The 18,128-nt window shown below is 35.2% G+C and overlaps 1 protein-coding gene across 1 annotated transcript; it reads left to right on the plus strand.

The window, feature by feature from the left end:
• Positions 1-4,689: 4,689 nt before the first annotated feature.
• Positions 4,690-18,100, plus strand: LOC134262488 (dolichyl-diphosphooligosaccharide--protein glycosyltransferase 48 kDa subunit-like; the record flags this gene model as incomplete). The annotated part of the gene is made up of 10 exons (XM_062744885.1): positions 4,690-4,862; positions 15,505-15,615; positions 15,865-15,951; positions 16,045-16,148; positions 16,284-16,378; positions 16,675-16,768; positions 16,928-17,073; positions 17,277-17,424; positions 17,669-17,789; positions 17,994-18,100. Coding segments are annotated over exons 1-10 (1,140 nt in total), but the record flags the coding sequence as incomplete, so codon positions are not given.
• Positions 18,101-18,128: the final 28 nt, after the last annotated feature.

An 18,128-nucleotide genomic window follows, 5' to 3' on the forward strand; every position in this document is an offset into this window, starting at 1 on the left:
GAAAGACGTGATTTGATTGGTGGAAATTTTCGATGTTAAATTAGTGTAAAAGTAGTTTTCACTTTCGCACCATGGTGGTTTATTGAGCGTTCGGGGGGGGGGGGGGGGTAGATATATAGAATAGAATAGAATAGAATAGAATATTTATTCAACCAATTTGGGCCCACAGTGGAGCATACAGAACAGTGTCCAAAATCATCACAGTTATACATATACAAAACAGAACAAAACAAACATTGTATAATGAACAGAAAGTTAGTTATCTTCTTTTAGGATGTATAAAATGTAGATTATAAGTGGCCTATGTATAATATCTGCAATATGCCTATATTGAACTGTGTTGTTTTCTCTTATTAAAATTTGCATTTAAAAGTTGGCATAATAAAACAACAAACTCAGAATCTTCATTTGACATAATCCTTCTTGAGTCATTATAAAGTGGACATTCTAGCAAAAAATGCAATTCATCCTCAGTTGGACTTGAGGTGCAGTAACGACAGATTCTCTCACACCTGGGAAGAATTTTATTTTTACCACATTTATATAATTAATTATATAATTGAAAGAAAGAAAATTTATAAAAATGAAAAAGCGGTGTTTTGCAAAACTATATTTCTCAATAAACATGATAAATGTACGATACGTAAAAATATTATTCCCAGTGGCGTATATTCCAAATAGGCAAAAAGGCGGGATAATTTCAGGCACATACATGTTGCAACGGGGGCTGCCCCCTTTTTTCACCAACATTACTTTTACTATTAAAAATATCCATTGTCACCCCCCCCCCCCCCGTTAATACTACGGTAAAGTAATTTAAGGGATATGCAGTATTGTATGCAAAAAAAAATGGCACTGCAACTGAAGAAGTCGGCATCTGAAAAACTTGGTCTCTACCACCACCCTCCCCCACCCACCCCCGCACACACACACACACACATGAAATAGGATTTTCGAGTTTGGGCAATTTTTTTTCTGCTTATCAACTTTTCCGGGTAATTATTTTTTTTTTTTTTTTTGTCTGGCTGCCCTCCTTTTCAAAAACGATGCTACGTGCCTGAATTTAGTTGAAAATGGGAAATGGGAGTTGATCAGATAATAAATTTTCCCTATTAGTTTATGATTTTGTTGCAAATGCCAAAAAGCGTGCTTCGCAATCCACAGTACACTTTTATAACTTTTCCATGTAAATGTTTTCAGTTGTACCTTTTCTTACAGCTTTTTAAAGCCGAAATTCAATATTGTTCAAGTGTTATATATATATATCAGGGACCTATCATACTAGTATACTAGTTAGTATTATATAATATAGGTCCCTGGTTACATTAAGTCTTATCAAACAATTCAAAACCATCGACAGCAACAGAATTTAATTAAGTGCAGGGAGTGAAATGATAACTGGAAATATTATGGTTAGTATAGGAAGTAAACGTACTGATCGTGTTTCGATTATTCAGAAAGGAAGTTTCCATAATTTTCTAAGCAGAGTAAAAAATAGTTAAAAGTTGTCAATTTTATAAAGTGTTCTTCCTATAATGATAGTGTCTACCTACACTCCGCCTCAGATTAAATCTTTGACTTCACACGAGCCTTCACATCAGCAGAAAGATGTAAGAGAAAAGGAGAAAATGTATAGCTGGAGCGGGAATCGAACCCGGGATCCCTGCATCTCCAGTCAGGTGCTCTACCAACTGAGCTTGTTTCCAGGCTGATGTAAGGAAAATATACCACTGATTCTCTATCTAAAATTTTCACTTGAACTTCAAATCTTCAAGTTGAAAAATTCCTGTTATGCTTTTATTTCCTTTTTGTGTCTCGCTTTCACAAAGAGGGGCCAGTGTGTCTTTCCGTCCTTCTGTATTTTCTCTCTGTCTGTAACACTTTTGTTTCCGTGCGATATCTCGAGAAGATAACATTGCAACTCAATTCCTAGAGAAAACCCCTATTGTGGGGTCAGTTTAAAGGGTCAAGGGTCAAGACCATAAATTTTGTCTGATTTTTAACACTTCCATTTTTGCGCGATATCTCATGGTTTTGAGCTTTAGCAGTGAGAGAAGAAGTAGCTTTCTGGAAATATGAAGTCAATAATATGATGTATTTCTCTATTTTAAACAGAAAAGGCATCAAAATGACCATTTCAAGGGTATTTTTCCTTCAGAAAATAGTTTCCACTCTCCACAGTCGTATCCATTTTGAGTCATCCGTCAAGGTCACAGATTCATAAATCTATCAGGGGGGTGTTGAGGGTATGCAAGTGTGTCTACGTGTGAGGTAGGGTGTATGTGAAACTTTCATTTGTCTCCAGATGCTTTTAAACTTTTGCAATAACCCCCCCCCCCTTGCCCCGACTCCCTTAAGTAGATTCCAGTAAAGTTTGGGGTTATCCTCATTTAAAGATCAGCGTGCATGCTCTTCTTTTGTAATTCAGGGGGACATGTTATACATTCTCTGAATTAATTAGCTTGTTTTCATTCTAATCTTGTGTACTTTTTCTCTGCTTTTATTGATATTTTTGGAAATATTTGCCTTAAAAATGTATTCATCAGTCTAGTCGAGCCCTCAAACGGGGGTATACCCTCAAACGAGGGTTTTCCTTCCCTTAATGCAACGCGCTAAAGCGGAAGTGGAATTCAAGAACGATAACTCTTCTTATTTAAAAAAAAAATATTTTTTTTAAAAATCACAAACATACAAAAATGAATTGTCTACACCTTTGTTTCAATTAAAAACTAAAAAATTTTTTTTTTTCGTTTTTATTTACCTCATTTTTGAAGCACAAAAGTTTGTTTACAGGACAGAGGAAATTCGGACGGGCACACAAGAAAGTGTCGAAAAATAATAAATAACATGTTGATTACACAAAATTTGTAATACCGGGGAAGGGAATTATATGTAGTTCAACTTTAAACTAACCATTGTTTGTTTATTCATCCGTTTTATTAAATTATGAATAAAAAAATCTAGTTGTATCAAGCATGGAAGTCAAGGCACAGAATACGCTAACTTTGGGAGAGAAAAAGTCTTAATTTTTGCAATAAACATATATTTTTTCGCAATACAATCTCTTTAAACATCTTTAATCTATCAAATTTGAGTACTTACAGAGCTACGAAATAATCCATCACTTTGCACGAGCATATTTTGTGGACCAAACGTTTTTCTGTGAAAACGGCACTTTTTTGAGTGTCTGCGCATGCGTGTACCCCCATTTGAGGGTACGGTTTTCCTACTTTGGGGGTTCGACTAGACTGTTCATTACTCAGTGAAATTTTCAGTCTAATTTTTTTTTAAAATAGATTAAGGTTAATGAATGGTCAAAATGAATCAAAACGTTGTCTGGACATGTACCATAGGCGTCGAAACCTGGTGTGTGTGGGGGGGGGGGGGGGGCTAAAGGGGGCTAAACCCCCATACATATGTAGATATACATGTACCCCATGGGGCATATATGGACAATTGGACACAGAACAGATGCCGGACGACATCTCAATAATCATTGACACTCTGGTTCACATAGAAGTCGGAACCGGGGGGGGGGGCTAGGGGGAGCTGAGCGCCCCCCCCCCCCCCCCACTTTTTTGCAAATATCGTCTCGTATCCTATTTTCGACCGTATTGTATTTTCGATCTATTTTTCCCAATCTGCTTCCCATGCAGATACCGTGCAGTACAGCATTATTTTCGCTTGCTACACTTGGAAAAATGTCTTTGAAGCACAACTGTAGTGAAAATTCCCAAAATAATTCATTCAACGGAATTTCCCCGATAGTTTTAGTCCGATGTCAGAAATTCTAGTGTTTTTACTAATGCACATTTTATCTGTTGATTATTCAAAGTCGTAATCGGTTAATTACAAAGATTTTTAGATGACATTAATTCCGAAAGAAAATTAAGATCTCTGTCAAAGAGACACGTGAATATTGAAATGAATGGGTGGATCAAACAAATTTTTTTCTTCCTTAAATATGGGCATTTTCTTACAGATTTTTACTGAAAATTGCAACGTAATTTCATTGATTTTTTTTGAAAATGCACAGCTACTGACAAATGGGTTCAACCAACGAAAAAATGTATTTGCAACCAAAATATGCAACTTGTTCAAATTTTTCTTGAAAGACAGACAATCGTATTTTTATTGTTTGGAATATCCAATAGATATTAATAGCCGAAACTGATTGGGCGTTGATACTATATTTAGGTCGAAAACACAAGACGCTAATATTTTTGTAAGGAAAACTGCACCCTTTCCATATTATGGCATATAGATAAAATATAAACACAAAACTGCAATTTGGGTTATATGATTTTATTTATAGACACATTTGCTAACATTTTAAGCCCATATTTTTTCACATTCTATAAAATTTTTAATTAATTAATAAATAATATCTAAATAAGTCGAAAATACAATACGCCAGGATATATACTTAATATAGGTATTGAAAATCGGAGTTTACCTTTTTTTGTTGGTTTAGCCCCCCCCCCCTTTTTCAATTTGCGTCCGACGCCTTTGAAGCCACGGCCAAAATTTACGATCACAGGGGCATCTTATCCACTCTGTTCTCTACTTCACATATAAAAATACACTATTTTTATATGTGAAGTAGAGAACAGAGTGGATAAGATGCTTAAAATCATCTGGAACTCAAATTACCCTCTCCTTAACTGAAACAGCGCCATCTAACGGAAACCGGTCCCCATATACGCCACGTTTGGGTCCATTTGGGGAAACAAAAATGAAGTGGTTAATGCCTTTCATAAGTTTTTGCATCTGTGCAGCAACTGCTGGTAAAAGAACTCTTGTGCTGGTGGATAACTGGTCGATTAGAGAAACGCACTCTGTATTTTTCCGAACGCTTCGAGGTAAATAACCAGGTCCAGCACAATCTCTTGATTAAGCTATATAGCTTTAAAAAGCTATATAGCTTTATTAAGCTATTCAAAATAGCTTGATAAAGCTATTTATATGCAATTTTTCACAAAAACGTTTTTTGAAAGAAATAAACAAAAAGTCGCAAATATTTGACTATTCATATATGTACTATGGACTATCAAAAATACAACCTAAATCATAGAAAGTTCTAACATTGCTGCTGTTGAATATTTTTAAGCAAAATATGAATTTCCATTGTTTGAGTAACTGTGTTTGCGGTGAGGCGTGGGTAAGTATGACTGCTTCTCATTGTGCTGAACTGTTACTAATCAATTATCCTGTTTGCCATAACAGGCCTCCTTTATATAATTTCATTCAAGAAATAACTGCGTGGTCACTCATCAATTGCCCCAAAACCTTTAAAACTTTGAGTACAAAGTCTCTCAAGGAGAAGCAATTTGGTGAGTGATTTTTACATGCATTGTATTCAGAAGAGTACAAAGTTTAATATTTCCACTGCACCAAGATGCGACTTTTTGCACATGTTGAAAAAATAACACATTTGAGAAAAAAGTCTGAGAAAATAGCTTAATCAAGCTATTCTGAATAGCTTAATAAAGCTATATAGCTAAATCAAGCTATATAGCTTAGTCAAGAGATTGTGCTGGACCTGATAACAGCTAGGGCCTAGCTACTAGGCTAGGTTAACAATCACCCATAGCCCAGGTCCAGGAAAATCACTATATTTAGCTATATTATACAATTATTTAATGCCTGAGCAGTCAATAGACCAGAATATTTTTCCCGAGGTGCAGGGAACAGCTCAGTGTGTTCTATTGCCAGAGGCCAGCGGCCGAGGGCAATAGAACACACTGAGCTGTTCCCTGCACCGAGGGAAACATTTTTGGTCTATTGCCTGATCAGGCATTAAATAATTGTTTTATTACCTAATTTTATTTTCCGTATTAAGTGTTCACAATTGTATATTCAGTACAGATGGTTCCCGTACAGTGTACCATATTGTACAAATTTATACCTAGATATGGTGCATCTTTAATATTAATTAAAGATTGATTGTATAGACTGTTGTTTACATTCCTCTCGAAAATTTTTTACTTATATGGAGACGCCATCCGGAGAGGGATCTTTTTCGTGCCAGCAGTGCACCTACTGCGACACGGGACCTCGGTTGATAGGTCTCACCCGAAGGAATGGTCTCCACGTCCCACAGTGTATTAATTAAAAAGTAACCCTCATTAAATAAAATATCCGACCATTGAAATCACATAATTTTTAAAACCAATGTCGAAAGATCGAATAAGATGATTGTTTACCATGTCTGTGCAATCGGCAATCCTCGGCTGACTCCACTACGCTCCATTCAAACCTCGGATGTGATTAGTGGAGGAATATGCAACAGATCCTTACATTTCTCCGCCGGAAACTGCCTTTTCACTCATTTCATATTTCGCTCTGCATAACTTTCCTCGAAAATGTATCTTAATTTGTACAATTTTTTATCATAAACAGGTTTTGATTACATCCTAATGTTAACAAGCTTTGAAAACAAGAAAATCTGTTGAGTGTGCCACAAAATAACTCCGATTTCAAATGCATGACATCTGAATAAAATTCAAATAAGGATCACATGACTGAATCAGCAAGATGGTAGATCACCGTTGACGTCCGAGGTTATGTGCGAGGTACGAGTCATCCGAGGAACTCCGAGTGATGTCTGTGCAGTGTTACAAACAACTAAATTTGAAACCGGGATCGTTTTTTTCCAAAATACGTCGCCGGTCAATAGAACGCGCAGTCAATTGACCGGTCAATAGAACGCCAGTCAGTAGATCGGTTTGAAAAGATAAGAAAAACTGAAAACACATACAGAATAGATGAAATTATTATATGATTGAATAATTTCCATCTCTCTGATTGGCTGAGATCCAACTATGTTAGAGAAATATTACGTTGTATTGACCTGCACGTGACGTTCCAGGTCAATACAAGGATTTATTTCCTCTACATTGATCTAAAAATAGATCGGGATATTCCAAATTGATACAAATTAGTTTGGAAAGCTATTTAAACTACTATTATTATTTTTTTCATGTGAAGAAAACATAAGCGAATATATATTTTCGGGTGATGGTGGTAACAGGGGATGCAGGGACACTCCTCCTACACTTTTACTGAACAGCAATTTTAACTTTTTGGAAGTCAGTTTTCCCTGCTAATACTCCTTCCATTAAAAAAAGACTGACATAATTTTTTTTCAAAGCAACTAAAATTGATTAAAAAAAACTTTTAAAAAAATAAATACGACCTATAAGGTGGATTAACATTTTAATTCTGTATCTCTCTTAATTGTATTTGGATAGGACTTACTAGTAATTAAATGCAAACAAGTAATGGGTATCATTATTTTATTAGTGAATCATATAATAAAACAATTATTGCTGTATTTTTTCGGTCAATACAATGATTTAGCCATCTTCGAAGTACAATATTCACCTCGCCCTCCGGGCTCGGTGAATATTGTACTCCTCAGATGGCTAAATCATTGTATTGACCTCAAAACACAACAATAATTGTATAATATTTAATTTATAATAAAACAACAAAATTCATTGGATTAGGTAATAAAGCTAAATATACATATATAAAGTTTTATTTACCTATATAATATAGCTTTATTTAGCTATTTCAGAGTAAAATTCTGTGTTATGAAAAGCAAACAAAAAGTCCCATAATGAGTCAGTATTAGTTTTCAACTTTGAAATGGACTGAAAACAATTCACCAAAAACCCACTTTTAAAAAATGTTTCTCCTTTTGTGCAATTGCAGTCTAAGATCAAAAAGTTTTGGGGCTATGTTTAACAGCTAATCTGTGATTAAGCAGCTTAACTTTAACAAAGAAAAGCAGTTTTGGTCAACAAGATAATAGCTGCAGATCTGTAGCTCTCCGAAAAAATATATTGATAGACCGGAGAGCTACAGTGCCACCCATTGAAAAAACTGTATATTTATTGTGCACAAAAAAGTGCGCTCGATTCTCAATTTATTCTTCCAAATTCTTACCTCAATTGCAAAAAAAGGAAAGATTTCCAAAAATCCCTTTCTCTTCTTTCAAGTGTTTTTGTAGTTGAAATCTGAGTGAAGCATATTGGACCTAATTATCTTTGAAACCAAATAAATAAGCGAAATGTTCGATGATTACAATATCAGAGTCAGGTGGACTATTCACAACAATTATGAGGAATGTTTGGTTGTGGAAACAGTGAAAGAATATGTTAGGAACATATGGTTAGTAATATTTTGAGATTACAGTTTAAAAACATGGATAAATAAATCGAAAACCGAAATTATTTCGGAGAGCTTACAGATCTGCAGCTAACAAGAAAATTGATTGGTAATAATTCAGGACAAAGCAAGGCAATCGCACTTAGTCATGCCTCATCGCACTCCAGTGAGGGACAGCTATCCTAACTATAGAGATGCCTTTTTTGGTAAAAAGTGTTTAAAAGAGGCAATGTTTTTTACTATCTATTCCCTGGGTTGTTTTTATCAAACCTTTTAATAAAGATATTGGACATATTTTCATGCGACTTTTTGTCTGCTTTTCATAAAACAGAAACCCATTCTAAAATAGCTAAATAAAGCTATATTATGTAGGGTAGCTAAACACAGTTTCGTATAAAATCCAGGGGGTTTTTCCCAGAGAGAAGCATGCTGGGTAGGGATTTTCCTGCTATTTATAGGAGTCTAGATGAAAACTGCATCTTTTCTGTTTTTATTCGCATAAAGTAGAGTCTTATCTTAATATTTAAAGAAAAAATTGTGCATTCATTTTTAGAAAAAAAAAATTGTGAGACTTTTTAATAGGGGGAGATAACTCCCAAAACATCCGGTTTTCACATGTGCAGAATTGCATGAGTCAATTAGCAGGTAATGTAGCTCTTTCAAGAGGTGGAAAATGTACCCTAAAAGCACACTAAAAGAAAACCTTAGGACTTGTTCTGTGAAATGCATACAACTTATTTTGTCTGATTTTTTCTGTTTTTGTTGAGCAGGGGGGTTAAAAATGCACATGTGCACTGAAAATGGATGCATAAACAACCCAATATCCCCCACATTTCAGGTGTCAAATACCCCCTAGTAGTAATTGATGAATGTATTATAGTTGGATATTTACAAAATTCACAATTTTATCTTTCCATTGATATGCAGAAGTCTATGTAACAAGCCTCCATTTTATTGTTTTATAGGGGTCAGTTTTGCATGTCCCTCACCAAGTAACGTCCTGATAACGTCATACATAAAACTGTGTTTTGCACCCTGGGTAAATAAAGTTATATAGGTAAATTAAGCTATATAAATATAGTGATTTTCCTGGACCTGTAGCCTATGGCACTGGCAGGTCCAGCACAATCTCTTGATTAACTCATCATTAAGCCTCTAAAAAGCATTCTACCACGATTATTGCAGACATCAAAGAAATTATTCTCCAAAAAAACACGAACGTCAACAAAAAAATTTTCAGATCGGAAACACATGTCAAACCTCTATAGTTGAAATATATATTTGATTCTAAAATGGAAAACTTGTTTTGACCACACAGATGTGTCGTCTTTTGCAGTCTGAACACTTTAAATTCAGTGTTTTCCCCAAGCTGTTTTTGCATGGCAGTACAGTCATGCATTCATGATCTCCCGCCATGCATCACATGTTGCCACCATGCTTCCCGCTATGCATGAATTAGGACCATTACATGCTTACTTTGGACTTTCAGTAAGGCATGGCATTCTTGACGTTACCTAATTAGCTTCTGAAATTTACAGCTTTCCTTCACTGTTGAAAAATACATATGATAAAAATGCGTCCAAATGTCAACTGGTGTAGTAAATAGCCAATTAAAAGTTCTCTCACAGCACAGAGGTGGGGCATAAGTCATCTCATCGTTTTCAACAACAATTGTAAGTTCCTGATGTTATTAATATCTTATCCAATGAGAATCTACTAGTATTAGCCATTTTGTAGTGCAGAGAATGCCACGCCCTACTGAAAGTTCAAACTAATGAGAAAATCATCCTATTAATTGTGTACCATTTGAATGTTATCAGTTATGAATCTTTCAATAAAACAAATCAAATCACTAGAAATAGTAGAATCCTAGCGTGTACTGTACACATTCTGTGCACCTGTTGTGAACTCGATGCGAATCACGGCACGGGGTATGAATATGCAGTAGGCCTACGTAGCTGTCACTTTTTGTTTATTGTAATTTACTGGTATGTTACTAAGTATCAGGCTTTTAATTGGTTAAAAATTAATTTTTAACCATAAAAAGTAATTAATCTGCTATCAGAGGCTATCAAAGCAATACACTTGTTAATGCACATGTGGGTTTTTCCAACATTCACAAGTTGTTCTATAAATAGCATTGATGCTCCGACATAAAAAATGATCCATTAGTTAAACTCATAATAATTAAAACTATTTTTTGCATTAAAGTGCTGAAAATAAACATGTCTAATTAACATTAATATCAATGTTTATTTACTTTATGAACTATGGGGAGGTACTTAGTTCAAACACATGCGCTTTTAATACACAGTGACCTTCACCTATATTCAATACACGAAAAATTAGAGTAAGGATTACCTATTGGTCCTTTTTATATCGTGTCCCAATAGGAAACATTTTGCTCCTACTTTTCATTATAACGGTATTGGACCAAAAATTAAAAAAACAAAAGCGGGAAAAATCAAACACCAAATGAATGTAAATAAGTTGTCACAATATTTACATGTAAGCATTAGTGCTACATGTTAATGAGCACCCTTTTTGTTTCAAGACAACTGCAAAAGTAGGGACATAAAAAAAAATTATAAAAAGGTGGAGGTCCCTAGGGGTCTATTTGTAGAAAGCAAAAATCACACAATACACAAAACAGTAAAAAGACAGTGGCTTTATCATGTTTATAGAAAATTTTAATAGAGCAAATATTTTTTTATTAGTTCTATTTTTATTTTTAAAAAACTCTATTGTTGAATATTTTTAAGTAAAATTGACAATTTGTTCAAAATGTATTTACCCCATCATTTAATTAAAGAATGAATAGTAGTTTTTATACGCCCGTCTTAAGACGGGACGTATTATGTTATAGGCTTCATGTCCGTCCGTCCGTCTGTCTGTCCATTCGTGTCCGGCTCATAACTTGAATACTATTAGGCCTAGGATTATCAAACTTTGTCAACTGATACTTCTTGGGTAGACGGTGTGTCACGCACAAAAAGTAGGTCGCTCTGACCTTTAATAAAGATGCTATAGCCAAATATGGAAAAATCCTGTCCGGCTCATAACTAAAAAACTGTTAGACCTAGAGCTTTCAAACTTGGCAAAAGTATACATCTAAGGTAGAAGGTGTGTCGCGGCCTATTTCAAGGTCACTGTGACCTTTAATTTAAGTGATTTTTTTTAAAAAAGTCTTTTAAATTTTAAATTTCATAATCCCAAAAAATGTAAAAATATAGTTGTATCCTTATTAAAAAATGTTAAATTAAGTAAAAACTTATTTTTTCATCATATACTTTACAGATATCTGTAACAAATGTTAATGTTTTGAGAGGAATTTAGTTTGTCCCATGGGCATAATTATCAAGCAGTGGTCAAGGAAAATTTTGATAGCAGAAATGTGCATGTCAAATTAAAGAGAAATTAAGGACTTTATTGTCGGGAGCTAACTGGCAAGAGCATCTCTAGATCTGATCATGGAGCTGTTATCTTAATTTATCTCTTGGGAGTTGGGCAAAAAGAAATGGCCTCATAGTTGCTTGTGTTAAGAGTTCTTGATGGCTATAGTCCAGATAAAGATCTTTCAATTGGTGTAATGTAATTAAAACAAATTGATGTTTTAGTGTGGCTGCATTTCATTTCCAGAATTTTTGGTAATTATCAACTTTTCATTTCCGACATTTTTTATTTTTCATTTCCGACATTTTTAGCTCACCTGAGCCGAAGGCTCAAGTGAGCTTTTCTGATCACATTTTGTCCGTCGTCCATCCGTCTGTCCGTCCGTCTGTCCGTCCGTCTGTCTGTCCGTCTGTCTAGCTGTCTGTCTGTCCGTCTGTCCGTCTGTAAACTTTTCACATTTTCGACTTCTTCTCAAGAACCACTGGGCCAATTTTGACCAAACTTGGTACAAAGCATCCTTGGGTAAAGGGGAATTTAAATTGTTAAAATGAAGGGACATATCCCCTCGCAAGGGGAGATAATCAAGAAAAGACAAAAATAGGGTGGGGTCATTAAAAAATCTTCTTCTCAAGAACCACTGGGCCAGTAAAGCTGAAACTTATGTGGAAGCATCCTGGGGTAGTGTAGATGCTAAATTGTTCAAATCATGACCCCAGGGGGAAGGGCGGGGCCACAATGGGGAATCAAAATTTTACATAGAAATATATAGGAAAAATCTTTGAAAATCTTCTTCTCAAGAACCACTGGGCCAGAAAAGCTGAAACTTATGTGGAAGCATCCTGGTATAGTGTAGATTCTAAATTGTTCAAATCATGACCCCCGGGGGAAGGGCGGGGCCACAATGGGGAATCACAGTTTTACATAGAAATATATAGGAAAAATCTTTGAAAATCTTCTTCTCAAGAACCACTGGGCCAGAAAAGCTGAAACTTATGTGGAAGCATCCTGGTATAATGTAGATTCTAAATTGTTCAAATAATGACCCCCGGGGGATGGGTGGGGCCACAATGGGGAATCAAAGTTTTATAAAGAAATATATAGGAAAAATCTTTGAAAATCTTCTTCTCAAGAACCACTGGGCCAGAAAAGCTGAAACTTATGTGGAAGCATCCTGGTATAATGTTGATTCTAAATTGTTCAAATCATGACCCCCAGGGAAAGGGCGGGGCCACAATGGGGTATCAAATTTTTACATAGAAATATATAGGAAAAATCTTTGAAAATCTTCTTCTCAAGAACCACTGGGCCAGAAAAGTTGAAACTTATGTGGAAGCATCCTGGTATAATGTAGATTCTAAATTGTTCAATTAATGACCCCCGGGGGATGGGTGGGGCGACAATGGGGAATCAAAGTTTTATATAGAAATATATAGGAAAAATCTTTGAAAATTTTCTTCTTAAGAACCACTGGGCCAGAAAAAGTGAAGCTTATGTGGAAGCATTCTGGGGTAGTGTAACTTCTAAATTTTAGGAATCATGACCCCCGGGGGAAGGGCGGGGCCATTATAGGGAATCAAAGTTTTACATAGAAATATATAGGAAAAATCTTTGAAAATCTTCTTCTCGGGAACCACTGAGCCAAAAAGCTGAAACATATGTGCCCATGGAAGGATCATGTGGTAGTGTAGATTTCAAAATGTCTAAATTATGATCAGTGGGGTAGGGTGGGGATGCATTATGTATAACAAGGGTGAAATCTGGTGAAGAACAGAATGGTCAAAGCTTCTCAGGTGAGCGATGTGGCCCATGGGCCTCTTGTTTTGTTTTCATTTCCGACATTTTTCAAATACATATGTAGTACTTTTAGTAATAGATCTGAATACTTTACTTATAAAAAATTTCAAGAAAAAAAAATTAAATAAATCATTGAAATCCATTATCCGAATTTTGTAAATCTATCAATGACTTTGGCATAAGTGTGGTGCTGTCACTGACATTTAATTTAGTGCACATTAGATGTGGTGAAAAAGTTTATGCTCATTGAACTCTTTTACCTAGACTTAGTGCTGTACATGTATGCATATATGTTTTATCAATATTTTGTAATAAATACTTTTAAAATTCACTTCACTTACTTAGAAAACATTGAATTGCCGCACAGGTAAATTCCGGAAATGAAAACAAAATTATGTTGGAAATGAAAACAAAAAATGTCGGAAATGAAATAAAAAAATGTCAGAAATGCTATGCATATTTCCGGAAATGAAATGCAGCATTTAGTGTATGACTAAAACTAAATTAGTATTGTATAATATAATTAAAACGAATTATACATGTGTTCATTGAAAAAAAAAAATACATTTCAATTTTTATATATTTGCAACAAATTGCAGTCGTGTCTCACTTAGAATTTTATATTCTAAAGAATAAATTCATTTTTGATTTTTTTTATTAGACTATGTAGACTGTAGCATTTCCATTATTTCATAAAATATGCAATGAACAATTTAAAGCTGCAGATGGATATTTGTGAAGCTCTAACTCAGCCAGTTTAGAATTATATGATGTATTATTTGTTATAATTAATCCCTACACTGTAAGTCTCTTAGAGATGTATGTACAATAAACATGATAAGAAATGGAAATTAGATCATTGAAATCTGTGTCAATCTGTTAATCAAAGTTACTTGATTTTCTTGCACCCCAACCAATTTATGATTATTGAACAATATTTGACGGGCGTATCATGCTGTGGCGGGGCACTTTATTCATCTAAATGTATTACACATTTAGTTACATGTACAATTAACTTAACCGACGCACGCCGCGCGCCGTCAATTCAGCGAAATTCCCCCCATGCATAAAAAATTTTCTGGGGAAAACACTGAAATTGCATCAAGTTGCTGATGAATGTCGGTTTTTATAACCAAACAGGGCTATTCCACGTACCTCCCTACACATTTAAACACCAATAAAGCAGTTAAACAGGAACATGGTTATGTTATTGTATAATCATTAAAATTAATCAATAAATATAAGGAACAAATTTGAAATTTAAAAAGGCTATTTCTAATGCAACGAAAGTTCAAATTGTCTGAATTCCATACACATGGAAGCAAACAAATTTTCCCTCTGGTGTGAAATGGAACAGCGTAATCGAGACATGGTGACCTATTTCGTTTCTCTATAGAGGAAGTGATCAGGCATATTTTAGCGATCTTCATGATCCTTGTAGAATAGAAATAAAGTCCTTGTTGTCGTGAATGTTGCAAGATAACCTCCTTGGTCTCGAAATGTTGTTTGAAATATAAAAGCCTCTGCTTTTATCTTTCAAACAACATTTCGAGACCGATGAGGTCATCCTGCAACGTTCACAAAAACGCGGACTTTATTTCTTAAATATAGCTTTATTAAACTATTCAAAATAGCTTTTTTATATGCAGTTTTTCACAAAAATGTTTTTCGTATTGACGTAAGAAATAATCAAAAAGTCAAAAGTATATAATTATTCATTAAACCGAGATTCCTCTGACTCTAACCCCTGCTTATTTGTTGTGACTTGTACAGGGAAGAGTCAGAGCAGAGGCCATATTGAAAAGTGGGAATTCAGCGACACTAGCTGGTGTCATGACTCTGCCTACCTTTTGCGGAGTGTAAACTCCCAAGACCCGAGAAATCGGTAAAAAGGATGATTTTGATCTCAGTGAGATGTTGTAGGGACTAAAATTTTGGTCTGGTGTCCCTATGATATCTCAGCCCTGTCCCATACAACGTGATTAGGGATTTTTTTGCAATGACTTCGACCGCTCATTTCAATCAATACGGGCTGAAATGAAATTTCATTTGAAATACCAGAAGACATGATATTGGTATTGCTTTGAAAAATCTTATGTGCGGTTAATGATGGTCTTTTATCTTGTTTTTATTCAATGTTAGATCGTGGCTTTGAGTTGACCTTTAAGACTGCTGATGACTCCAGTCTGGCCCTCGTGAAGTATGGAGAGTTCCTGTACGACAACCTGGTCCTGTTTTCTCCCTCTGTAGAAGGTAACTTTTGTCTTAAATTCATATTTCACCTGTCTATTATACAGGGCACCTAAATTTGCATTTGTTATTATTTTCCATGGTATGTTGGTATTTACACATTTTAAGATACAATATCACAAACAAATATCAATGGATTGAATAAGGGAAATTAAAATTTTCTTAAGAAGTAAAGGAGAAAATATGCAGACTTGATGTAAATATAGAGCTGTAAGATGTACATTAGTGATGTATTTTAATATTTTTTGAAAGAGTTTGGAGGATCAATTGACGTGGCAGCCATCACTAACTTTATCGATGGAGGGGGAAATGTTTTAGTTGCAGCAAGCTCAGACATAGGTATTATCTCAGTCCTTTGAGTATTTTCAACATTCAAACATTTCTTTATGTTGAGGTATTGATGCCCTATATATAATATTCTCTGTCACTCAGGTGACCCGATTCGTGAGCTGGCCACAGAGTGTGGGGTGGAGTTTGACTATGAGAAGACAGCTGTGATTGACCACCTTAACTATGACATCAAGGATCAGGGAAAGGTGAGAGAATACTGGACACACAAACAGCTCTTACCAAGATAAGAAATAAATAAAATAGCAGCCTCTACCCCAGTAAGCTATGATCAAACTTTCAAATTGAATTTCAGGAAGCATTCTTTTTGTTTTAATTTTTAGCACACAATGGTGATTGCTGACTCAAAAAATCTGCTTGATGCCCCCCTTATAGTTGGCTCCAAGAACATCAACCCCCTGCTGTACCGGGGAGTGGGGTAAGTGAGGGGTGCTTAGAAAAGGGTGAACAATGTAATAAATAAGGATATGGTTCCTGTTATGATTTTAAGCTATGTTGGTCAAAGACTATAGAAGCTTATATAAGTCATGGTTAGGTGATTATCATCTGTTAGTCTTTTTGTGTGTGCTTTTTTTTTTTTCAAGTCCTTCTTTACCTTCAGTAGTGGACATTAAAACACAAACTACACAGTGCTACAGTAAAGGTACAGTTTAATTGAAGATTTTTCATTCATCTTTTATGCATTATTTATATTGTTGCTATGTGATGGTACAGAATGGTGGCTGATCCAGAGAACCCCCTCGTGTTGAGTGTCCTCCATGCCTCCTCTACTGCCTACTCCTTCTTCCCAGACAAACCCATTGACGATGTAAGTAGTAGTCATGGAATCATTGACAATTCACATCATATTTCCTCAGTATGAGGTGAAGAAAAAATTTAAGTAATTTTATTGAGAAAACCTCTATTTAGTAATGCCATTCAGTTACGATGAATTATAAGAATTTTAATCATGTTTTCCTACTTCTAGTATCCTCACGCTGTTGGCAAAAACACCCTGCTGGTAGCAGCTCTACAGGCCAGAAACAATGCTAGAGTAGTCTTCCTTGGCTCTCTAGACTTCTTCAGTGATGAATTCTTCACTGCCAATGTACAGAATGGAATGACCAACAAAAAGTAAGAAGGATTATAAAACAGATATCATCTTTGATAAGATATTGGTCTTCTACACTGGAAAATTGTTGTTTTAGAAGCTATATCTTTCGAAGGATACTATAAGCACAACCTCTGTTATTACACATGATGAGTCAATCATTGCATACAGGAAGTTTTTCCATAACACTATATTTAATCGCTTTTGTGAATTCCTTTTGTTACAGGTTCCCCAAGTCAGGTAATGAGGACCTAGCTGTAAGCCTGTCTCAGTGGGTGTTTAAGGAGAAGGGGGTCCTACGTGTCGGGGCAGTTAAACACAACAAACAGGGAGAAAAAGAACCTCCTCAGGCCTATACTGTCTACGACATGGTGGTAAGTACAGATGTCCTAATGTCTATACTGTCTATGAGATGGTGGTAAGTACAAATGTCCTCAGAACAACACTGTCTATGACATGGTTGTAAGTACAAATGTCCTCAGCCAAACACTGTCTATGAGATGGTGGTATGTACTTGATGAAAAATACTGAAATATCTGTATTAGTGTAAATATATTTTATTGAGCCATACATTCTTTTTTGGTTTGAATTAAGGTTTATGAATGATGGCTTTTGTAGGAATACTCTATTGAAATAGAAGAACTGAAGGACGGTCAGTGGAAGCCATTCTCTGGTCAAGATGTCCAGCTGGAATTCGTCCGCATTGACCCATTTGTCAGAACTACTCTTAAGAACTCAAGTAAGAATGACTCAGGATAAATTTATATTTTGTTTTAAATAGCTTAGATAATCTTATCAGAAAAATAGACAGAAAAATGACATATATCTAGAATGATAATGTATTGAATTTTCTGGTAGAGTTAGCTAGGGTCTTACTTCTCTTTGAATCCTTTTGATGGTTCAAATATTTCTCCACTGTTATTTTTGAATTTCCGTTTTTCAGATGGTAAATTCCACGTCACCTTTAAGTTACCTGATGTTTACGGAGTTTACAAGTTCCAGGTGGATTACAACAGAGTGGGATATACTCACCTGTATAGTACTACACAGGTTAGATAATAGTTCTATATAATAAGTT

This window comes from Saccostrea cucullata, unplaced genomic scaffold (assembly GCF_032062105.1).
Source record: "Saccostrea cucullata isolate Sc308-1 unplaced genomic scaffold, CSIRO_AGI_Scuc_v1 ctg385, whole genome shotgun sequence".
In the NCBI taxonomy this organism is placed as follows: domain Eukaryota; kingdom Metazoa; phylum Mollusca; class Bivalvia; order Ostreida; family Ostreidae; genus Saccostrea; species Saccostrea cuccullata.